The sequence below is a fragment of the Propithecus coquereli genome, unplaced genomic scaffold, assembly GCF_000956105.1.
Source record: "Propithecus coquereli isolate 6110/MARCELLA unplaced genomic scaffold, Pcoq_1.0 Scaffold49, whole genome shotgun sequence".
Lineage (NCBI taxonomy): Eukaryota > Metazoa > Chordata > Mammalia > Primates > Indriidae > Propithecus > Propithecus coquereli.
This window is the reverse complement of record NW_012150729.1, coordinates 1382441-1407698: the sequence shown is the minus strand read 5'-3', so window position 1 is coordinate 1407698 and position 25258 is coordinate 1382441. Positions and strand designations below refer to the sequence as shown.

The 25258-nt window shown below is 38.1% G+C and overlaps 1 protein-coding gene across 4 annotated transcripts in view; it reads left to right on the top strand.

The window, feature by feature from the left end:
• Positions 1 to 25258, top strand: part of RBMS1 (RNA binding motif, single stranded interacting protein 1) — a 133599-nt gene that overhangs the window by 81009 nt on the left and 27332 nt on the right. For all 4 annotated transcript variants that reach the window (XM_012655848.1, XM_012655846.1, XM_012655847.1 and 1 more), the window contains exons 3-5: positions 7636 to 7694; positions 12582 to 12673; positions 23675 to 23832. In XM_012655848.1, the coding sequence (XP_012511302.1) occupies positions 7636 to 7694; positions 12582 to 12673; positions 23675 to 23832 (309 nt within the window). The remainder of the gene's footprint in view (positions 1 to 7635; positions 7695 to 12581; positions 12674 to 23674; positions 23833 to 25258) is intronic.

Sequence of the window (25258 nt, the reverse complement as noted above, 5' to 3'; positions counted from 1 at the left end):
AAATCAGGTATGTCTATGTTTTGTCTTGAAAGAATGTGATACTTTGGCTCAAAGCTTCTGTAATTTATTCTCCATCAGCTCACATGCTGTAAGGGAGCCAGGCTAGCTGAGCGTAGACCACAGGAGCATGGTCTAGCTTCTGCTGAATCATCTGGAATCTGCAGGCTCTGCGTCTGACTGGAGCTGAAATCCCTGTCCTTTCCAGGACAGTTCAGAAAAGTGAAATTGGTGGTTCCTTTTCTCCATCTTCTAAATTCACAAAGACAAGCCACTGGTTTTCCATAATACAGATACTATGCATTATTTTTCTGGGATGTCAAGTTAAATATTTAAGGCTCCTTCAAAGAAGTCCTTTATCTTAAATCTCTTCTGCCCTTGAGAACCTTTCCATTCACTGCCTAGCTTTCCCCATCTCCCCATTTTAATTTTTTGAACATGAGTGTTATTGCTGGAGTGCAAAAAGCAAGAAACTAAATAAAATGTGGCATCTCTCTCTGCTAATCCTGTGATTAAGATTTTCATTGATCTTACTAAAATGTTGCTTTCGTCATTTCGTTCTACAGTTGCAAAACCTCCAGCCTCATTGTGTTCTCCCCCCTTTTCTTGGACCTCGGGGCCCTCTAAGACCTTCTCACACTTAGCTTCGTGACTCCCTACATAGGTTTGCATTAGACAGATTCTTCTGTTTATTGTTCCCTGTAGCCCATCTGGATTTCTGTTTTCCCTGAAGTCTTTCTTGCTCAACTTGACCTTCCCTCTGTGTTTATGCCCCCTTTACTTGGTATTCATCATAGAAGGTCTCATAGTTTTAGTTTTTTTTTTTTTTTTTAGTATTAAAAATTCCTTACATCTCCCCAAAGGACTGTCCCCTTGATGGCAGGTATGGCATCTTATATTTTTTCATAGGCCTTGTGTGGTGAATGGCATACTATAGACTTGCCAGATGTATTTGTGAGTTGATTTCTTAATTTGATCTCTCCTTTCTTGACTGTACTGACCTCTCCCATGATCCGTTCTCCTTCAGCACCTGGTTTTCAGTTGTTTCTGACCTTTAGGTCTGCAGTAGCTTTTCTTGCCAAGCATTCTCCTCCTTTAAACCCTGATTCAATTCCAGCTGTGTAAGATGTAGCTTCCTGTTCTACATATACCAGGAATTATTCATTCACTAAGGCACACTCAGCCATTTAACATAAGTGGAAGGGACAGTTATCTAATGTAGGAGTTAAGTTGAAACAACCAAATGAGAAATGGAATATTTTTCTATACTCTTAAAATTTTTGTGTCTTGAAAGAGTCTTATAGAAACATTGAAAATCATCAAGGTGAAAAAGGTAAAGTTGTATAAAATCTGATATTGATTGCCTAATTTAAAATTGTCACGTCCTGTGTCTCATCTTCAAATGCTTATCACATCCCATACCAAGTAAACGCAGAAGGTATAGCCAGCCGGATTATTCAAGGTAGTGAGAATTCAGAATAACATATAAATGACTCCTATTATTTTATTTTAGGCCTCATTCTTCAACAAACTTTTCTGGTAGCTAAATGGATGTAATTTCTACTTTGTGTTCCTTCCCCTATCCAACTATTATTGGAAGAGCTAAAACAAATTTTAGGAAATGCCCTTTTCCTGGGAGACCACTGGAAAAATAAAGCAGCAAAACACATTAGAAAACTACATATGACCAGGCACAGTGGCTCATCCCTATAATTCTAGCACTTCGGGAGACTGAGGCAGGAGGATCACTTGAGGCCAGGAGTTCAAGATCAGCCCAGGCAACATAGTGAGACCCTGTCTCTCCAAAAAAAAGAGAAGGAAAAATAATTTTTGATTAAAATTTTAAAAACTGCCTATACAGTATCATCTGTGCATATGTGTGTTTGGGTATGAGAGTGTTGTGGGGTATGTGTATATATTTTTTCTCTTCCCTCAACAGCTCCAAAATAACAAGAGGGGTTTTGCCATGTAGTCCCCAAATTCATTCCCATCAAATAGATACACGAGTTATTCCTTTTACGCTTTAAAGCCAGTCGTGCCCCCTCCTCACTGATATGTATGCTGCGTTGGGCATCTTATTCCAAGGTAGACCAACGTCACGTATCCAGAAATCTTGAGGCAAGTAATTCCTTTTTGAATGTCATCACCATCTAACTTGAGGACCTTAGCAGTTACGGAGTCTGCCCTCTTCCCTTTACTCATTCGGAGCTGTGCAGAGGCAAAGTGGGGAATTGCTTTGAACCTGTGGAGCAATCTGTGGTTAGTGACCTAAGTTTCTACAACTGTCAACATGCTTGGTCTTTAAACTCCAAAGCAAACTTCCTACCTCCCATGTTTGCTGCTAATTAGCTGTGTAACTTTGAATAAGGTCCCTTACTCACTCTGCTCCTAAGTTTCACATCTACGAAGTAGGAATAATACTCTACCTACCCAAAAGGCTTTTGTGAAGATTAAAATAATTGACCTAAATTGCTTAGAACAGTGCCTGGCATAGAATAAGAGCTGTATGAAATGTAAGTTATGACTTTTATTATTCCCTTGATTTAACTCACTAGGTCATAAGTTTTCCAAGGTTGATGTTTTGTTTTTCTTCCTTTTTTTTTTTTTTTACTGATTTCAATCCCCCGTCCCTTCTTCGTGCTGATAATTTTTGTTTGCACAGACACAGCATCTCTCATGCGTGAGCCCCTGTCTGCTCAATACCAGTGCAGCTATTAAAACAAACCACCAGCTATATGCTCGAGCAAGATCTAGCCTTTTCTCAAATTTAAAGTATCTTTTTTGTTTACATTATAAGTATTTGCTTTTTCTTAATGTTGTTTGTAACATACTCATTGCCTTTTCGGGTTCATAAAGTGTTAGAAAACTTACGCAGGCCCTTCAAATGACCCCATGATTCCTTAAATGAATTTACGATTGGAATGGCCAATATTAAAATAACTCATCAACCGTTATCGCCATCTGTTGGTACTGATCGGAGTAGGCTCCACTCTTCAAAACTGGGAATGTTCAAAAGCTGCAAGTTCCTTAGTAGAGGAGAGTGTGTGTGTGTGTGTGTGTGTGTGTGTGTGTGTGTGTGTGTGTGTGTGCGTGCACCCCCTCGTGCACACATACATACATTTGAATACGCACATTGGATTAAGTCTATAAGAATAGGCACCAATATTCATATTTAGGACTTCAGGTGCTTTTATTTTTTCAGCGTCTTCTCATTGCAATAAGCATGTATTTCCTTTGTAATCAAGATAAATTAACAAAAAGGTAGAATTTAGGAGGGACTAAATAATGGAGGCAGAGGAGAAAAGTAAGCTTATTTACTAAGTACAAACTAAAATATACTTAGATTTTATATAACAACAGATGATGAAAGAGGAGATATAAATGGAAATGGAGAAATGAGTAAAACTGTGGTACAAAGTAAAGAAATTTTAGTAGATTCTAAGCACTAGGTTTTATCAGCCAGGTTCACTCTAGCTAATAGGTTTAAATGTGAGTTTTTGCTTGTTATACTCTCCCTTTGAAATTCTAATTATTATATAGGCTCTTAATTACTCTTTATCTTTTTACTGTCAGAGCTTCCTCTGGAGTGGATTATCTACTTTTAGCAAAGAATATTCTGATCTGGATAGCCAGGGCTATGATCTGAGCCATGTTACTTTGAAGCTAGATAAAACCCAAAGAATCTTCATAGTCACATTTTCTCCCCATGAAATTCTACAGCTTGCTTTCTTGGGCGTGCATCTCCTTGGTGTACTTCGAGTGTGAATTCTGCCAGTCAGAAAGCCTGTTTCCCCAGTACATCATATGTCCCTGTTCCTTAATCATGTTTTTTTAAACAAATTAAGCTACAGATAGGAACAAGGGGAGGTGAAAATCTGGTTGCTTTATGAATTTGTAACCTGGTATCTGTTACTCATGTAGGCATTGATGATTGACAATAGAATTAGCCTAAATGTTGCATACTGACAACCATGTGAATTAAAAAGAAAAAGAAAAAAGAATTAGACTAAATATTAACTGTGTGCTAGCTCCCTTTACTCCCTTTATTAAATCTTACTGCAAGTAAAGCTAGCAGAGGAAGAATGGTGACTACTCTGAACCCTGCTGCCCCTTATCCTGGTTCCTGAGGTGCCGTTTGATAGATGGTGCTTCCCCACATTCTAGATCTAGACCTTTCCTGGCCCTTTTCTGATCCCATCAACACTATTTGTTGTGTACTCCACTTCCATAATAAGTTGCTGGAGTCACCCACTGAGGAGCTAACTTAGCCAGGGCCTGATTTAAAGTGATTTATCTTCCAGTCCTGGGGTCTGTATTTCAGTGGGACCCTCTTGTGCTGTGAGTGGTGTAATTGAGTGAACAACCCAAAAGAGAAGATGTTTTAGGAGAGGGATTCCCTTCAGCACCCCTTCCCGACCCACTTGTTTGCAGGAGGCCAGCGTGCAGTAGCCCCGTGGGCAGCGTGGAAACTTTTCTGACATTCTGTGAAATCACAGTCTTTTCAGTCTTAACCCACAAATTGTGATGAAAACCACAATAGAAAGTAAAACTGATACATTTCAGAAATCTCTCTTTTCCTACCCACCCTCTTCTGTCTCTTTATCCCTCTTTAAACCATAAGCCACATGTTTGTTTCTTATGTTTAAAACAAACAGAAACTTACTGGGGCTTGGAAAATGGATATTGAAATACCATGGTAAAAGAAACCTTCCATTTTGTTCCTCTACTTTCATACTCCCAGTGTATAAAGGAAACATTGTTTCTCAGAATCATTTCATTGATAAATTGAAGTGAAAACTTAAAACACTACTCATTTTTGAGCTTTGGGATTTTAGGCAAGGTGTTAGGCTCAAAACTTCTATGAGCTTTTGTTTTCCCCTATGCACAAATGGGAATAATAACACCTACCTCATAAGATTGTTGCGAAATTAATTAAATAAGATCATCCATGCAGGGAATAAGTGGGAGCTCAATAAATGTACCCCCCCTTTCTGGTTTCTCATAAAATAGCCAACTGAATGGTTAAAGAGAGTGAGGATGGTTTCGTGGAAAAGATACTGTTTGAACAGGTCCTTCAAGTTCAAGCATGGGTAGAATGGGATAATGGAGAGATGGGAGAGATGTTTAAAGTAAATTAATGCAGCAGACAGGATAGGAAGGACCAGAGGCTGGAGGCAGGGAGAGAACTGTTAAGTGCTTTTTGCATACATCTAGGCTCAGTGAAGGGAAGGGGTGAATATTAGAAACAAATCAAAGACAAAACTGAGAAGACTCATTGACCAGCTGGATTCAGGAATGATTGAGTTAATGATGCCTCAAGGACCTCAAGCTTGGTAGAAGACTGGAAGTGTGACAATGCTATTGAATGAAAAGAGATATGTAGAAAGAGTTGGGAAAAGATGTGTTTGGGATGCTGTTGAAGATGGGATTTAGAAAATGGTGCACTTGAGGTGACATTTAACCAGATATTTAAGAATCTTAATAAAATATTCAGATATTTAAGTAGAAAGAGGAAGAGTAGAAAACCAAAGCTTTGGTGGGAATTTAAAAAAAACAGGAAGAAGAAATGGACATGATCAGAGGAGATTCATTAACTAAAACTGTGCCATTGGATAAATCATTAATACCTAAGAAAAGGAAGATTTGAGGACCAGATATTAAACGTGATGAATGTACTCACTTAAGGAGGGAGAGAAGGAAGCTGAGTGGGCAAAGAACCCCCAAGAGAGGGCTGAAAAAGGTAGAATGAGATGGGGAGTGGCAGAGAGGGGTGCGCAGGGCACAGATGTGGAAGTAGAGCCAGCAGCACAGAGAGTGTGGCGTGGCTCGTGTTACTACCAACAGCGTTTCTCTTTTCCCACGTCTGCATCTCCCTTCTCCATGTCTTTTCCTGTCTTTGCCATCATTAAATATTGAAGCAGAACCAGAAGTGTAGAAGGCCAACCCCTTGCGTTCTCCTAAATTTTCTTTATTCTGTTTGGCTTACAAAAAGCCCTGAACTCCAAGACCTCAGGCATAATCTCTGAATCTCAGTGACTCTCCATCCTCTTCTAAATCGGAGGCATACCAACTTTCCCCTGCTTTTGGGAAGGTGTGAGGCAGGGACACAATTTAAAAATACTTTCATCAAAGACTTGCATGAACTATCAAGCATATCAAGCATATAACCTGGGCAGATAAATGGTTGCTAAAAGGTAGTCTTTAGATCTCTTACTATTTTTTTTCTCATTTGTGGATTTTTTTTTAGTTTTTTTTGTTGTTGTTGTTGTTTTTGGTAAGCTTAGTGACCTATGTTAATGTTATAAATACTCAGAATCTCTACAGGGAATTGAAGGTGTTTGCAGCTTTATGCCTCTTGGATGTAATTGTCATTTGAACCTTAAATTATCTTTACTTTCATGCCTAGTTAGTAATCATTTGATTACATGATTACACAGAGTGAACTTAGGGAACATTAACTGGAAGAGAGGGGTGGCTCAAGCCATTTGTTTCTTCTAGAAAAATATATTTTGGCTTGTTTCAATGCATAAAATAGAATCCTGCAGTATTCAAAATGGTTTAAAATGCTACACATATACTTCAGTTTTCTAAAACTTTTAAGACTCTTTTTAGTCCTCAAAATCAAACATGAAAAGGAAAAACAAATGTGAAATTTTTAAAGTTAATATATAGGAAAGTAGAATTTTGCAATTTACCATATATAAATGAGAAAACTCGAATCTCAGATATACGAAGTAAGTTATAATATGCATTTCCTAAAATCTTACTTTGATTGTGAGGAAAATTTTTTTAAATTTATTTTTTGAGGGGTTTTTTTCCCCTCAATTTTTGGAAGAAAACAGATAATGGTGCTTTCCCTCATGGTCTGGTCACTATGAGAGGGTGTGAGTTTAGTACATATATGTAAATTATATTGTTACTTCATTCTCAGTAGCAGTGCACTAAATTTTGACATTCTGCATTTTTTCCCATCTTCCCCAACATCTAAGACACATTAAAGAATTTGAACACATTTCTTATAAAACCCTCATAATTAATGATTAATCCCTTATTCACTGTTTTATTTTTTAGCTTTTTTCTTTTTCTGACATAATAATTGTATGTAGTTATGAGGTACGTAATGATGTTTTGATACATTTAATGTATGGTGATCAGATCAGGGTGATTAGCATATCTGTCATCTCAAACTTGATCATTTCTTTGTGTTGGGAACATTCAGTATCCTCCTTCTAGCTATTTGAAACTATATAATATGTTATTGTTAACTATAGTCATCCTATAGTGCTATAGAATACTAGAACTTATTCCTTCTATATAGCCTTTAAAAATCTCTCCCTGTTCCAACCCACTGCCCTTGAAAATATTTTTATAGAGCTCACAAAAACATGTCCTAAGATTGTCAGGTAAGTACCTGATTCTTCAAAGTTAAACGTCAAACTGTAATCCAAAGATTGAAATGGGCAGCCTAGCCATTCCCTTTTTTTAAAGTTTAGTTTTGAGTTCTCATTTCCTGTCCCTTAGTAAAGAACATTTTGTACTTTAAAGTTTGCAGATGTTTGAAAAGGATGCATGTTCTTTGGACTTAGACATCAATAAAGGTTCCTTATAACTACTTCTTTTTTTTCTTTTCTTTTTTAGATATGGGAAAATAGTCTCCACAAAGGCAATTTTGGATAAGACAACGAACAAATGCAAAGGTATGTTTTCTTGGCTGATTATTTGCTAAATCATCGCCTTAGAAAAATGACAGAATTTAAAACCTAATCTTTAGTTTCAAAACTGTCTTCATTTTATTAAAAACCAAATCTTCTGTGTCACCCAGCTTCTGTCTTTCAGAATGTCAGCATATTGCTTACGTTTGTCCCTGGTCGAGTTTTGGCTAGCAACCCAACAGCAGCTAGCAGTTTGCCAGAATTCCAGATTTGACGCCAGTAGGGTTAACATGCAAAATACTGGTTGGCATTTAGCCCCTGCTTTTAAAAGGGGAGTAGAGTTAGAAAATAGCTTTTCTTTCCTGAGCCTGAGGAGATTAGAGCTGCTTACTGAAGACCATTGGACTGTAGTAAAGAACTGAAAAGATTACATATTGTGCAAATTGGCTCTATTAATTAGAATAGAGTAGTTTTAAGCAGTACTTAATTACATGTTTCAATACTCCCAATTGTTCTTTGCAGAATGCCTGTTGACAATATTGGCAGCGGGGAGGAAAGAACCATTTTCACTGACCAAATTGTCATGGGGAGGGGAGGTCATGTGCCCCTTTGAAATATGCTGCTGCATTAATTTGATGCACTGACCTTCAGTTTTCCATGTAATTAGGATGAGCTCATCCAGCCCCATGAGCTGGAAGAGGAGGCGTCTACAGTAGGCAGCACTGATGCTCTGCGGTTCTGACTTTTAATGATCCAGCATCTTAACAATAGGCATGTGATTTCTAGGAAAAGGGAAGAATAGAGTCAGCTGACTTTGAATCTAACTACTGACCCCATGAATTGAAATAAGGTTGACAGGAATAGACAGAGAAGGCAAATCTCCTCATTAATTAGACCCTAGTTTTTCAAGCGGTGGTGACGGGGCAGTGGCTTAGCGCAATCTGAAAAAGGCAAAGAACATGAATGAACCCTATGGTAGGGCCTCTCCTTATAAACCAGCCAGTTCCTTTAATCTAGACTTGAAGTGGTTCATTGTGTATCTGTCTCTTCTTCAAAGTGCCTTCATTTAAAGGAGCTATTGTGGCAAATATCTAAGCCCATGTTTAATCAACGTGGCACATTAAGGCAGTTTTGCCTCGGAACGGTGAATAGAGCATGCTTTACGAAGAGTAATACCCAGTAAATGTTTTAAATCAGTTAAACTAGAGAGAGCCAAAGTGTAGACTAAAATGCATATACTTAGTTGCCAAGATTAGTCTTATTTAACATTTACAAATGATTTGGAAGAGCAAAGACACAGAAAAAAAACTCCTGTTTTTATAAAGAAAAATAGACTATTGCAGGCATAAAACAGGAAGCTGATCTCAAACATCAGTTTCAAACCAATAGAGAAATAAGAGTAGACAAGTGGTTTTAGCCTCACCCTATCTCCTCTTCGTTTCTTTCCCTCCCCCAAAGAAATCTTACAGAGCAGCTCAATATGTTAAAAAACAGAGCTGCACTAGTTAAGTGAGGGAGAGAACCCAGAAGTCTCCCTGGTTAAATTCTCCACTATACCCCTAAACTGAAAACCACTATCATATACTCTTCTCCAATGGCAACCTGTTCCCTGGAAGCCAAAATTCCACAAATTGCTCTGCATGATCTAGAAGAGGTATGGGTAGAAATAAACTAATGCTAAATCTAGCATATTGTTATAATTTAAATCCGTAACAGTTGGAAAGGATCTGTTGATAAGTGAAGAGATTTATGGGGCTTCTAAATAAGGGTAGAAATAATTTAGAACTGATTTTAGAAGTCTCCCGGAGACCTTCCCTTAAAGTAGGTCTGGGGAGACACTGCTTTTGTGCGTGGGGGCAGTGATAGAAACCTTCCAGGGCCCTGTGCCTCACACAAACCTCTCAGCAATAGGTGTTAACAGATATCTGGTGGGTGGGTGGGTGAGTGGGTGAGTGGAGAGGGTAAGCAAGAGTGGGTTTATAAAATCCTGGAAGTAAGAAAGAGAGAACTTGTGGGGAAAAAAGTAATTTTAAGACAGATGAGAAGAAATAACATTTAGCTTAGCTCATAATGAAGTTAGATAACTTGTCACCCAAAATAACTTGACCTGATGGGTAGATGGGTAGGTAATTAAATGATAAATAGATTGATAGATGAATATAGATAAATTAATGCATAAAAGATTATAAAGTATTAGTATAAAATGAAAGGTGCTTGTGTTATGTGCTAATTTTTGAGATTAAACACATCAGAGAATTTTATACATAGAAATGAGATCTAAGAAGGTCGTAGAACATTTTTTAGTCACAGAACATTTTGGAGCCTCTATTTTGGACAAAATTAAGGTGAAGGAAATATTACTCTGAATAACATGTATCTTAGTTGTTAAATTTAAAAATTCGTGATTCAGTTGTTATTTTACATTTCAATTTTTGTCTAAGTTTGGCCAACAAAAGGTGTTTAAATGCTTAACCAACACCGGTATTAGTATATGTTGCAGTTTAGGACAAAAGAAGCTCACAAAGGATTGATTTTGAAACTGATTAATTATCTATACTTACAGAATTGCATATAAGACCAGAACACATACATACACTCATAAGTAAAAGTGGTTTGAGGATAAATTAGACCAATGACCAAAGGTAAAAATAAGGATATGAGCAAGAAAATTCATGTTATTACAAAATGGCCCTGTGTTTCCTAGTGGCCAAAGCGAAAGTAGAAAACATAGTTCTTCCCACGATTCAGTCATCACAATGTGAGGGGGAAACCCAAGGAGCAGGAGTGACGTAACTATTCCTGGCCCTGAGACCTGAGAACAATTCTCCCGGGGAGCCTCAGAGGATACCATGTTATTTAGTGAACTCTACCTTCAGAAAACATCTTCATACAAATATACTGAAATCCAGAGACCCTGCTTAACTCAAACTTTATATGGTCTTTTATTTACTTGAAAGCAATACAGATAGAGAAAATGAAAGAGCCACAGGTGTACCCTTACCCATTATATTTGTCTTCAGCAAATGGTTATGAAATAGCCATAGTAGGGTAGGCTTTGGAGAAGGCCAGAAAAGGATATAAACAGCTAAAATACAACCGTTACGGATTTCTCTTAAGAAAATAACAGATAAAAGAATGCTAATATTGCCTGAGTAGATAGTAATTTCAAGTACAATAACATCAAAATTGAGAGCTTCTGTTTATTTACTTATTGGCGGTAACAAAATTGGAGGAGAAAAATATCCATCAGCAAGAGCCACCGTATTTCAGTGTAGCTGCGTGTTCATTTACAACCACTGAAACTGTGTATAAGTGTGTGTGTGTACCTGTGTGTTTATCCACAGAGTGTTGCATATTAGCATTAGCAGCAGATTTCTAAATATTAATAACAACGAAAATATGTTTAACGTGATTTCTAACCTGGTGGTTGAGTAGCATTCTCTGCTGTTACCTGGGTGAACCTCTTCCTTTTTCTCCCCAACCTGGCTGTTTCTCCACTGTCTAAATCAAATTAGGCCTTATTTCAATCCAATTCCAAGTAATATAAGGAAGCTGCTGCTATAGCATTCATCTTTTCTGAAACATCTATTTCTGTAATCGATAGTCTATTCCGTTTCATTACAGTTTGTTTTGTTACTAGGCAATATTTTTGGTACTAATACTGCAAAACTGACTTTGGACTGTTTCTGAGCCGTTGACTTTGTTGATCTATATTTGTCTATTTTGACACTAATACCATCCTATCTAAATTACTGTGTCTTCATAATACCTGTAAGTAAATGGTAGGGCTGGCCTCTCTTCTAAACAACCTCCAGTAAATTTTTATTCATTTAAAATGAGTTTTATAATAATTGACTTGCGCTCTAAGAAAAACGCTGATATTTTACCTAGTACCCTGTTCGTTTAAACAGTATACTAAATATAATTTAATCTCTTCTCAGTAACTTAAGCATTATGAGAGTTAAAAATCCATAATTGTCTTTTAAGAAAATGATGCTCACGCAATCTATTGAGATTAGTGGGGCTGTTTTCTCTTGACGCTGTACAAATCCTATTCTTTGTATAGTTTTTTCTTTCATTGCTTTTTATAGTTTTCACTGTTAGATGCCGTACACGTACCTGTTTCGTTGCAGCCCTACCCTCACCCCAACCTTTTTTCCCCCTGATTACCTGTTTCTGGTTTGCAGTCGCCTGGGAAACCAGATGACCAGCTCATTAAAAATGTTTGTAAAACTATGGGTGAATAAGCTTTGAACCAGGGCCTCTCTTAGGAGGCTGTGTATTTGTTTTGTTTTGTTTTTAGATTTTAGGGCATGAACTGCTAAAACAGCTATTTTGGGTATCTGGAGGCATTTCCCCTGCTTCTTTATTTTAAAGGGATATGATGAGCTATATTTTAGTAAATGAGTATAATGTTTTTAACCAAGTACTAGAATTTAGATTATTTTATATTTTGGGTATCTAATGGTTACAGTTATTTTAATTTTGCAAAGTAAGGTTTAGTCTACATAAAAAAACACAATTTTTGTTTCTCTCATTTGTAAGCTCTGTAGGATGGCTCCATCTTTCTTACTGAATCTTTAAAAATACTGTTTCTCTGAAGTCGATTTTTTTCTTCCTTTTTTACTTATTTTTTTAATCTTGGTTGGCAACTTAGATGTCATTTCTTCCAGTAGCTACAGGTCACCTAAGAAGAAGATCTTGAATAGGAAAAAGCTGGTCCCCACCCCCACCCTCCGGCCCCCTTTGAAGGGAGGCTTGTCTGGCCCCGACAGAAGAGAGGAAGCTGCTGCGCTGAGGCTGCCCACGCCTGAGCTCTGTCGGGACGTTTCCATTTCTGTTGCCTGCTTAGAAACATAGTAGAGTCATCCTTTTACTCTTTACATAATGATAAAATAACGGCTTAGAAACTAAGTGTGTTTTGTATTTCAGGTTATGGTTTTGTGGACTTTGACAGTCCTGCGGCAGCTCAGAAAGCTGTGTCTGCCCTGAAGGCCAGTGGGGTTCAAGCACAAATGGCAAAGGTGAGTTGAGAGCCAGTGATCGCTTCTCTACTCTGGAGCTTTGGTTCTGCACCCTAATGCGTCTGCTTCTCCTATCACCACCTGCATTCTCCCCTTCACCCGGCAGCCATAGCTCCTTCTGGACACTGTCCCGTGCTTCCACGGCCTCAACAGTAGCGATTCTCATGATTTAATGTGTGGAGGAGAATTTGTTAATGTATAAAATTTACATAGTAAATAACATAACCCCATAAGTAAATCAAGAAATGGCACCAGATTTTCTCAGGTAATCAGGTATTTGTGAGTCTTTAAAATCTGTACTGTTTTGTAAAATAGTTTTAATATGTCAATGCTTAAGGAAATAATATATTTTAGACATACTTCAAAAGGTAATTATGTATGAAATGTCACATTTGAAAGAATATATAACTAGCACATACATTGCGTTATACAAATATACTAGTTTCAATGCACACGTGAGCCACAGATGATTTTTCTTCTGTACAATAATCAGACTTTTTTTTTTTTTTTTTTTGAGACAGAGTCTCACTCTGTTGCCCTGGCTAGAGTGAGTGCCATGGCGTCAGCCTAGCTCACAGCAACCTCAAACTCCTGAGCTCAAGCAATCCTTCTGCCTCAGCCTCCCGAGTAGCTGGGACTACAGGCATGCGCCACCATGCCCAGCTAATTTTTTCTATATATTTTTAGTTGTCCGATTAATTTCTTTCTATTTTTAGTAGAGACGGGGTCTCGCTCTTGCTCAGGCTGGTCTCGAACTCCTGAGCTCAAACAATCCACCCGCCTCGGCCTCCCAGAGAGCTAGGATTACCGGCGTGAGCCACCGTGCCCCAATAATCAGACATTTTTTGACATTGATTATTTCTGGGCTATAAATCTGCTCTTCAGTAGTTCTCTAATGACTTTATTCAATATTTGTTTCTGATGGACTTTTAGCATTCTAGATAAGGAATATCGTTGAAAAATTTCGCCAGGTGGAGAATATGCCTGAATGTTAAAGGATCGTAAAACAGAAACCATATGTTTCATGCTTAATATGTATTTTAGCACGGCACACATGAGTATTAATTGCTGTAGGTATAGCATTTTCCTTGAAAACTTTTGTCTTACAAGTTCCCCTCTAAGGTTTTTACCTAGAATATCTTTATTTATGTACGTAAGTGGAGTTGACCAGCCAGTACTCATCTCTGTCTTTTCATATTAGGTTCATCTTCAAAGTTAGACAGTTTAAGATGCCCAGACCCATTTTCTAAAGTAATGATGCCTTAGAAAGACTTGATGGACTTGGAACAGTTGGCCTTACATGATCTCAATCACTAGTTCAGGTGCAGTCTAATTTTAGAGGGACTGGAGGGACTGGAGGGACCTCAGACTGACTGATGCATCCTCAACCCCACTTTTAAATAGGCATGGTCTAAGAACTAAGGCTCAGAGAGGAGAATAACCCTTGAAATGGCACACATCTCTTTAGTGTTTATATTCCTAGAACAGACATCTATTATACACTAAACACATCCAGGAGTCACTGTTGACTAAACTGATATTTACATGCCAGTCTTTATTGCCCAGGTGTAAGCCTGGGTTATATACTAATGCCTAGTACCTATAATGCAGTTATTAAGATATTCATGTACTTATGTAGGGTTTTTTTTCCCCCATAAATGGTCCTTCAGTTGCTATGGAAAATATTTTCAAGCCTGAAACTTGGTAGTTTGATACTTTGAATATTCTTTTCAAAAGAGCAATACTTTTATATTAACTGGTTTCATGAAGTACCGGGGAAAGTAATTTTATACTGTTCTCCGCTACTTCTGAATAATAGCACATGATCCTTCCCCAAGGAGCATTCACAAGCACATAAGGAAAAGAAGGTTCGTGGTAGTTAAAGGACTCTGGTAAAGAGAGAAGTTACCTGCGAGGACTTTACGGCTGCTGAAGAACATGTATGCAGCTACCAGGACAGAGATTTACTTTGAATGAAAGAATCAATGTAAATAAAGATTTCAGGAATTAATAAAAGGGGCCACTCTTCTAAACTAGTCCTTGCCATTTAATATTTTTAAAGTTTACAGTGAATTGGACTTACTTTCTATTTTCTTAAACTCTAGAATAAGAAGTTAAAATAAAACTCTAAATATTAAGCACCACAATCTTCCAATCACTTGTCCATCATATAGAGAAATTCCTTGTGACATTGTTGAAAAACAATGATTATGAAGTTTTAAATATATTGTGAATGTGTGATACCTACATTGCATAATGATTTGTGGAATATTTAAACTGTCTCTGTAAACAATGGATAACCAGACATTTTATAAGCAGGACTCTCAGGGCACACTCAGAAAACAACTCTCTTCTTTCCTCCACTCTGTCCTTTCTAACTCACTCCCTGAAGCTCCTGCTTTTGGAGAAAATCCAGGGCAGATCTCATGACTTTTCTACCCACTGTCATTATTTCAAAAAGTCCTTCAGTTTCTAGTCTTTCTTGTTGATTGTTTTGGTAGAATGCCTCTTGATTTTTCATCACCAAACTCCAGGAAACATATGTATGTTTCAATACATTCTCAGCCATTTCTGTCTGTATTTACATTGTCCAACCTCAATACAGTATTTTAAACAAGACATCATAATGGGGGAAGTCTCAAGTTACACTCCAAATACAGTTTGTATAATATCAGAATCTCGTGTAAAGGTTTTGAAAACTACTGAGAGTCGGCAAAGATTTGTGAGTCTTAGATGTTGCCTGTGTCGATAGAGATCACAGCCTACCAAGCAATTGTTTGCTGACAACCATATCGATTATTAGTTGATCAGGAAGAAGTGTTTTAAAGGTTTCCATCCCAATGGAACCATTTATTATGTGTGTGTACTCAGACACACACAAACACAGACACACAGAGAGATATTAACTTATGTACTTAGTTACATTTTAGGGAGTTACAGGAAAACAAATATTTAGTTACAATTTAGGAATTAGTTGGGGGTTGTGACTGATGTGTAGTATGTTGTAATTTTTTTCAATTCAAAGTTATGTGAAATAGGCTTCTGGTTAACATTTTGATGCTGAATATCTGATTCTCAGGAGTAGGTTACGATGTTAAGTATGTGGTGCCCGTAATTTAAATGTCCAATCTTGTTTATTTGACAAAAATTTTGAGTATTGTGTAATGAATCTTCAAATGGGGTTTATGTCTTCTCCCACTGGGTCTGCCCCCAGTAGCAAGCTCACGGTGGGATGGGAACGTGATTCGTTCCTTTCCTATTTTGGAAGCTTGCGTTTGTTCCACTCTTTGGTCAGCTCGCTGGCTGTGGTTTCTAACCCCTCCAGCCTTGGTGCAGTGGTGAAGGATGACCTGACCATGATGTGATCTGGTAATTTCTCTGGCCAGGCAGCAATATTTATGCTTTCTCTCGTGGGATACTTTGGTTTTTCTGAGATCTCTATCCAACCTCACTGCCCCCACCCCAAAATTGATCTCTAGTTCCTCGGAGCTAGAGAATGTATTGTCTTGGGCTGACACACTCAGCTCCTGATAATCTAATTAACTGTCTGTTTTCAGCCCCTTTCTGCCAGGGCCTCTTGCCCCTGAAGGCAACTTTCTTAGAAGATCTAACACAACCCTGGGCTGACTCTGCTTGTGAGGCCCACATCTGATCTACTTTTGCCAGGTATCGGTAGGACAGTAGTTACTTCCCAGCCACACTCGTAGGCCCTTCCACCAGCCTTTCTCCTTTTAGATTCCTCAGGTTTTAAGTCAGATGTCAACCCATCATTTCCGTCAAGCTCCATGGGACATGGATCAAGCTCCCTGAGTGGTCTGTTGAAGCCCCTCTTGCTTGACTACCAGATAGGAAAGCAGTCCACATGGTGGGACTCGGAGCACATCAACATTTATCTCCATGTAAATTTCATTCTCAGTCTCTCCAATCTCTTATAGACAGTCAGCTAAGCATCCCAAACCCATCCTCAGCCAGCCCTTGCAGGCTCCCTTTAGGTGGTCTAGTTTCTCATTCTGGAATGTGGGAGCTCCTGACACCCAATATTTTGTAGTCTCAGCTAAGACAGAATTAGAAAGAGGTCTATTTTATCAGTCTTTTAAAAATGTAGAGGCTTTATTTAGAGTGGCTTCTGAGTACTTCCCTAGGCATCATTTCCAACACCTATGATATTAAACAACACAGTATGTTAAATATCCACTGCTTTGAAGAAGCAGTGATACTTTGAATATTCTTTACAATACATTTAGTCAAAACTGGACTGAGTATAGATTGGCATGTCGTGTCAACAGTGCACTTCAAATGCCAGCTTTTCTTTGGGTTGATACTGAGCACTATTCAAAGACCTCTCCAGGAGGCTTGATACTGTAAATTGGCTAGGAGAAACCATGCCTTCCTCCATCATCCGTGGGGAGGACCAGCATACAGATTCAGAGATGCTGGCATGTGCCAGGATTCTGCATGTTATGAATTTCTTCACATCTCTGTAGAATGACTTGAGTTTCCTGGACCTCATTTCTTTTTTATCTTATCGCTAAAGTTACAAAAGATGTTTTATATGCCCTCAGGTCTGTTGTCCTATACGATAGAACCCTGGGTTTGAGTATCTGCACTTGACTTAGCCCCTTTATGCTGTCTGGATAAAGGAGCACTTGACACACGTCTTTTGGGGAGATGATTTTTTTTTTTTTTTTTTTTTGAGACAGAGTCTCACTCTTTTGCCCAGGCTAGAGTGCCGTGGCGTCATCCTAGCTCACAGCAACCTCACACTCCTGGGCTCAAGCAATCCTTCTGCCTCAGCCTCCCGAGTAGCTGGGACTACAGGCATGCGCCACCATGCCCGGCTAATTTTTTCTATATATTTTTAGTTGGCCGATTAATTTATTTTCTATTTTTAGTAGAGATGAGGTCTCGCTCTTGCTCAGGCTGGTTTCAAACTCCTGAGCTCAAACAATCCACCCACCTCGGCCTCCCAGAGTGCTAGGATTACAGGCGTGAGCCACCACGCTCGGCCTGGAGATGATTTTTAAAGAGAGTTTAAGTCCAACTCTCATAGAAGGAGGGGACCCATTGCTGTCCATTTTACTCTAGTGAATTAATCCGGATACAGCAATGTATCCAAAACTCACACTACCACATATTAAAGGCTTGCTTCCTTATGTAATCAGAAAAAATTGAGGGGCATTCAATTAGGGGAGGGTGGTACAGAAATATAATATTGTTCGACACATTGGCTATCTGAGTTGAAAAAGAACCCCAGAAATATTCATAACTAAATTGCACAACTGCAAATTGAGAGCGTTAGAGACCAGCTATTGTTTCTTATTCATGATTAATTTTCAGTGCCTCGATTGGTACCTGCCATAAGGTAGGTATTGTTTGTTTCAGTGAAGATCAAAGAAATTAATTAAGCAAGAGAAAAACTTTCTTTTGAGCCTGGGCAGATATTGAGAATTAAGAAAGGGACATTTTAAAATTATATCCATCAGGTACCCTCATGAAACCTATCAAATAGTAATGACCTTGGGCCTTTTGGAAAACCCTGTTTATGTTAAACTTGGCAAATGTTTCAAATGTGTGCATTTTCAAACAAAAGACTCAGATTCTGTAAAGAGCAAAAGAGAAACTCAGATAATGAGCTGAAAAGATGTAAAGCTCTAATTGACATTGAAAATATCTGTTAACAGAGTGACTTGTGTGGGCCTTTTGGTACCTCCTGAGGCCTGCTGGGGGTCAGCACATCATCCATGGTGGTTTGGCTGGTGGTAAGCTTGCGCATTTTTTTCAATAAATAAGCAGGAATTTAATCCCCCCCTCCTCCCAGAGGTCCACCGTGCTCTGAGCAGTTTGCAGTCATATGCCCGTGAGCGGCTATCTGCTGGTTGATGAACCTGTTCAGTACAAGAGAAAACAGATGTCTGTTCTTCCTTCTAAGTCCCTTTCTTGCATTTTAGGAACCATTCCACATTCACAGGGAGGTTTTTGTTAATTTCTTTCAGATGATGACTGAGTGGTTCACACCATGCGGGACCTCCAAGCCCCGCTTTTCTACTCAAGTGAATGTTAGTACCTGTTTATCCCTCTCATGGCCAATGTGGGACCTAGTTTCCTACTTATTAGAGAAGCCTTGAACCCCTTCCATGCCTAGGGACATAAGGAGGCCTGTTGGCCCCATTTTTATGTTCAGTCACCTGTAATTGACAGAATAATTGTTTTTTTGGACATAGCACTGTATGTAATAAAACAGTTATGGTTGTTACTAATTTTAAAGAGACTAGATTATCCTCATTCAAAAACCACGACCAATCACTGCAGGTATGATATGTTTCGTTCACGATGAATGCGTAGTAATAAGAATGCATGGATACTTTGGGGATTAGCTATTTCGTGGTCCATGCTACCAGCTTTTTTTCCCATTCTTTTGTATTTTGTTTTTTTTATTTTAATGTTACTGCAATGTTGTGCTTAATGTTTGCAGGACAGTTGATCATTTGCAAAGAAAGGTAAATAACATTAGGTCATCTCAAATAAAATTAGGTTTCTAAATGACAGGGTTGTTTATGTTGAAAACATATTAACAGCATAGGAAATATTTACCTGTATTTAGTCTACTTTGTATCACTATATCAAAGAATGGGTTAAGAGCCCAATTTCTTTCTAGATTCTAATTTTTAGTACTGTTTTATCTTATTTCTTCATTGGTAAACTTTCAAATTGAATCAAGACTTTACAGCGTGGTTAGGCACAGTGGCTCACACCTGTAATCCACTTGGCCTCACTTTGGAAGAACAAGGCGGGATGATCGCTTGAGGCCAGGACTTTGAGACCAGCCTGAGCAACATAGCAAGACCCTGTCTCTACAAAAAATTTAAAAATTAGCCAGGCGTGATGATGCATGCCTGTAATCCCAGCTACCTGAGAGGCTAAGGCAGGGAGGATCACTTGAGCGTAGGAATTCAAGGTTACAGTGAGCTATGGTCAGGCCACTTCACTCCAAACTGGGTGACCAAATGAGACCCTGTCTCAAAAAAAAAAAAAAGACTTTAAAGCATGTGTAATAGTTTTATTAATATTTCAACAATAGAAGCAACTAAAACAGATTTAGAAGTACTTGGTACCGACATTGTCAACTCACTTCTAAAAATTCTTCATATATAACAAATTCTACTATGAGCATTCTTAAATATTAGTCATTTAGATCTTTATAATTGTAATTTTAAAAGATAATCTACAATATTTTGATATGTTTTTTATGTAACATTGCTTTATGCCATATCTTTTTCCAAAGAGTGTTCTAATGCCCTTTAATTAGGGGGTTCCCCACTCTATTGTGAATCTAAGCATGATTCAGAAATCTTCCTAAGATAGATTTGGTCATATCACTCACCTGCGTCCGTGCCTCCAAAACCTCCCTATTTTTCAAGGTGTGGCTTTCAAACTGCAATTCCTCCTTTGTCCTACTTCCTACCTACTAGAGTACAGTCATGCATCACTTAATGGCTGGGATGCATCTCAGAAATGTCCCATTAGGTGATGTCGTGTGAACATCACAGAGTGTACTTACACAAACGTACATGGTATAACGTACTACACACCTGGGCTGTATGATATAGCTTGTTGCTCCTACACACTTATACAGCATGTTACTGTACTGAATGCCACAAGCAACTTTATAACAGTGGTATTTGTGTATCTGAACACAGGAAAGGTACAATAAAAATACAGTATAAAAGATTTAATATGGTGCACCTGTCTAGGACACTTAACATGAATGGAGTTTGCAGGACTGGAAGTTGCTCTGAGTGAGTCAGTGAGTGGTGAGTGAATACGAAGGCCTAGGCTATTGCTGTATACTATTGTAGACTTGATAAACACTACACCTAAGCTACACTAAACTTACAAAAATTGTTTTTCTTCAATAATAAATTGACCTTAGTTACTTACTGCAATTTTTTGCCTTACAAACTTTTTAAATTGTTTTAACTTTTTTACTCTTTTGTAATAACAATTATTTTATTTATTTATCTATCTACCTATTTATTTATTTTTAAGCTTTTTTGTTAAAAACTAAGACACAAACATATACCCTAGTCTATAGGTATATGACACAGGGTCAGGATCATCAAGACGCCTCTAGGCGATAGGAAATTTTGCCATCTGTTGTTGACCACAACATGTTGTGCAGCACATGACCAAATGTGAAATCACAAGATAAACGTGGCTTATCTTCCTGGAGTATCAGTGTTACTTGATGGACTTAGGTCAGAAACATTGTTTCTCTATTAAACTCAGATAGTTAGGAAATAGATTGCAAAATTTACTTTTTTTTTTTTTTTTTAAGATAAAGCACAACAAGACTTCAAAGAAATTTTGCAGCTCTGGGAAGGCTACTTTGCCTTTCGCCTACAGACTCCTCGGGGTACACAGTCATTCTCCTTGCTTTTAGCACTGGTTAAGTGGGAAAGTTTAAGCAGCAAGGACTGACAAAATCAAACCTCTCGGCCTTTCAGTCTGGTTTCAGCCTCTTGACTTGTGCTCGTTCAAGTCCCTACTCAGTGTCATGTTCTCTGAGCAGCGTATTCCCTAGTCCCCTGAACACAGGCCCCCTCTCTGTGCTCCTGTTGTGATTTGTACACAGCTCTGTTGCAGCGTGCATCGCGTGTTTCTGTCTCCCCTACTTCACATTATAAGCTTCCATGCGGCAGGACTGGAGTCAGAGTTATTTTATCTCAAGTCTGGCATGTACGAGATGCACTGGAAATATCCTTTACCTGTAGCAGACCTCAGGGCCCAGCTTTAGGAAGAAAGGACTCTGTGTCGGCTGGTTCAAGGCCAGACTTGCACAGGAACAAATACAGCCTTGCACTTGAGGAAAGCTTCAGAGACGTGGGAGGTTAGGACGAAAGTGAGATGGCTAAGCAGGCAGCTGTGTGATCAACTGCGTGAAGTTGGTAAAGTCGTTGAGTGATGTGGAAATCAGGGTATAAGACTTTACCTCTTAATCCACCTCAGACGAATTTGAAAACTTTAATACCTAAGGCCATTTTTATTGTTTTTCTCTGCAGTTTGAAGCATTGTATCTGTTGTTATTCTCTGTTCATTAAACAAACCACTTTCTAATTTTTAAACATTAAAGATACACTTTGTATAATTGTTAGAAGGTTTTGCTCGGCATAAGATAATCAGTGGTACCACACTGGATTTTCCTAATTTCAGCTAAATGAGTTGCCATTTTGTTTAGCCTGTAAAGGATTGATGAGGGTAGGTGTTCACCTTGCTATTGAGCATTTGAAAAATTTTAATTTTTTCTTGGCCCCACCCACACAACACACCCTGAGAGGCTGGGAGCCACTGCTCTATACCTGTGGGACTGGCCTGGCTGCGTGCTGCCTTCCTCGGGGTCAGGACCAGGAGATTGTAGAGATAGGACTTTTTTCCCATAGTTTCTCAGTCTTTGATAACTTTAATTCTTGGGACTACCAGGACATTCCCTAGGAATGCCATCCCTAGGAATCCCTTGGACTCTTAGAATCCCCACAAGTGCCATCCCACCCCTTCAGTCCTAGGAATGCCATTCCCTAGGATGCCATGTTGACATTTTAAATCTTACCAGATATGTATAGCAAGAAAGGTCAGTGTTTACTTTTGCTTGCAGATTATATAAAAGAAAAAGTTTCATTTCAGGCATAAGTAATGCTAGCATACATTTGAAAGTAGAGGCTTTGTACAAATTCAAACATGCAGAATGTTTCACATATATTTTTAAAACTACTGTGCATTTCAGAAATCCAGAAAGTTATAATGAATGTGCTATTCTGTTTCCTAAGGCTAAAACATCAGTTGATGACTTTACTAATAGTGCTTATTAGAGAAAAATCATAAGCTCTCATGTGCTTCAATATGTAAATATACAGTTGGTTAATAGGATCAAAGGAAAGGCTGATTTTAAATTCATAAGGCTATGCTAATCTCACAAATTGCAGAGGTGAATTTTAACTTGGTCAGAAAATATTCCAGTTGTCAGATAAGCTTTTTTTCCCCTGATGATTTGAATGCGATCCTCTTTGTAAATATGCATCACAGGTACTGCTTCTCAGAAAATTCACTCGTGTATCTTTGGTTTACTTCAGCAAAGGGTGGGTGGGTGGGAAATGATCTAAGAGCATTGCTTCTCAAACTTTCATATGCATGGGAATCCCCTGGAGGACCTTGTTAAAATCTAACTTTTGATTCAGTAGGTCTGAGGTGGGGCCTGAGATTCTGTATTTTTAATAAGCTCCCATGTAATTTCCGTAAGGAAATTGATCCCCTGGATCACTCTCTGTGTAGTAAGAATGTCACAAACCCACCCTCCCCCACCTACTCTTGAGTTCAGCTTTTCCAAAATTCTAAAATTTGCTCAGATTTGGCCATTTTATATGGCTTTGAGATTTTTTTTGTTTGGGATAATTTAGGAGCTCTCTTTTTTCCATTGATGATCACAGTCTAAAAGTGTTAATAGTATGAATTCTGCCATAGAGCAGAGGAGGGGAATTTGGGCAAAGCCCCTACTGGACTCTAGATGACTTGGTCCAGAATTCTTCACGTATGTCTAAATTGAATTGTTGGCAATAATAGCTTCCTGCGCAATACTGTGCCTGAAATGGACTCCTAAAAATAGCAGTGGAGGAGAAATTGGTTATTTTTGGAGACACTGCAAACAGCTGAGAGTCGTGGTTCCGTGAGGGCATCCTCTCTAATTCGGTAGTGCCTGCCAACGGTGCCATTTCCAAATCTGCTACGACTGGCTCTGTGCGGTCATGTCTGACCTGCACAGATTGTCCAAGCTTCAGACACTCTTTTCAAGTGTCCAGGGTGACTTGGGTGTTCTGTAGTTCCCATGGTCTCACTGGGTAGTACTTTAAAAGGACTTGAACAAAGAGAGTGGCTAAATAAAAATAGATATGTTAGCATAAATATCTCACTTTCTGATGGAAATTAATGGACAGGACTCTCTTCTATTTTTAGCAACAGGAACAAGATCCTACCAACCTGTATATTTCTAATTTGCCACTATCCATGGATGAGCAAGAACTTGAAAATATGCTCAAACCATTCGGACAAGTTATTTCTACAAGGATACTACGTGATTCCAATGGTACAAGTCGTGGCGTTGGCTTTGCTAGGTAAGCATCCTGCCCTGTGTTTACTATGTCAACAATAGCTCTGCTTAGCTATCTTAGAAAATTAAAAATGACCAAAAAGAGAGGATTTAAGCAAGTGTTATGGAGCCAGTGGCACCTGAACTTAAGTTACAATTGAATATTGGTCTGCGTTTTTCCAAATCTTTTGCAAGATCATTAGGATTCTTGAACCTGAGCACAATAAATATTTTGTGGCTCATGGCACTGAACTGTCACATGAGCAGTAGTGTGTCCTTAGTATTTTGATTAATTAGATTAAGATGCTTCTAACTTCTTAAAAATAACAGTTCATCTCCTAAAGTCCATAAATAAATCAGTATTTTTTCCTCATTAGATGGAAATTTGATTTGTTTTCAATGAAATAAATTAATTAGGTTTTTTAATGAAATATTTCAAAAATTCAGAAAAGGATATGACACCTAACACCACACAAATTTAACAAATATTTACATTTTATAATTTTTGCTTGAGATTTTTTTTTTAAGAAATAAGACCTTTTAGATATAACTAAAGTGCCCTCATTCCTTCCATGTAATATTTATTGCTTTCTCCCCAGAAAGGAAACTTTAGTATAATGGTTAATTTGGTTTCTAAAGGAAAAATATTAAGCAGAAACACCTTTGATTTTTTTTTTTTTGAGTGAAATTCAAATCCAAAATCCCTCGTATAAAAGGTGATTTTTACATGATGCATTATTTAGAAACCTATTAATACTGTACAGTAACAGATAATGTCTGTGTGTTTTGAAGTATTGACTGTGATTTTAGAGGAAAACTTGCTGACATTTTACTTTCATATACAAATGACAATCACCTCTAAGCACAGACTTGTATCAGTAGAGCATTATTATTATATATTATGTATGAGAAAATTGAGGACAATGAAGCAAAGACTAGTATTTGTTTCCTCTGCCTTTTAGTCCATTGCTCTTTCTGTTAGGCCATATAATTTTATAATAAAACTGAAATATCCTACAGGTAGTAAGTCACCAAGGCCAGCATCTGCAGTGTACACTTCACTGGTTAAAGTGATCCAGGTGAGACACTGAATGACTGAGCATCATCTTGTCACCTCTGCTGGTGTTCTTCCGAAAACAGATCAAGGAGGATCATTTCTGTGAACCCAATTAAATCCTATTTTTTTGTAAACTATGACTATCCTTTAAAACTGAGGTATAAACTCTCTGGGTAGTTGAGGAGGGTAGCACATTTTGAGTAAATTATCCAATGTTTCTTCCATTAAAGAAAAATAAGTCAAAGTAATTTAAGTTTCCAGAAATATTTCTCAAATGTTTTTAGCCACCTGTAGATATAGAATAAGTTCTAAAGTTAAGCTCCGGCTTTTAATTACTCCTCCAAGCCAAATGACAAGGAAGATATATCATGGACTTCACTAATTTAATTTTAAA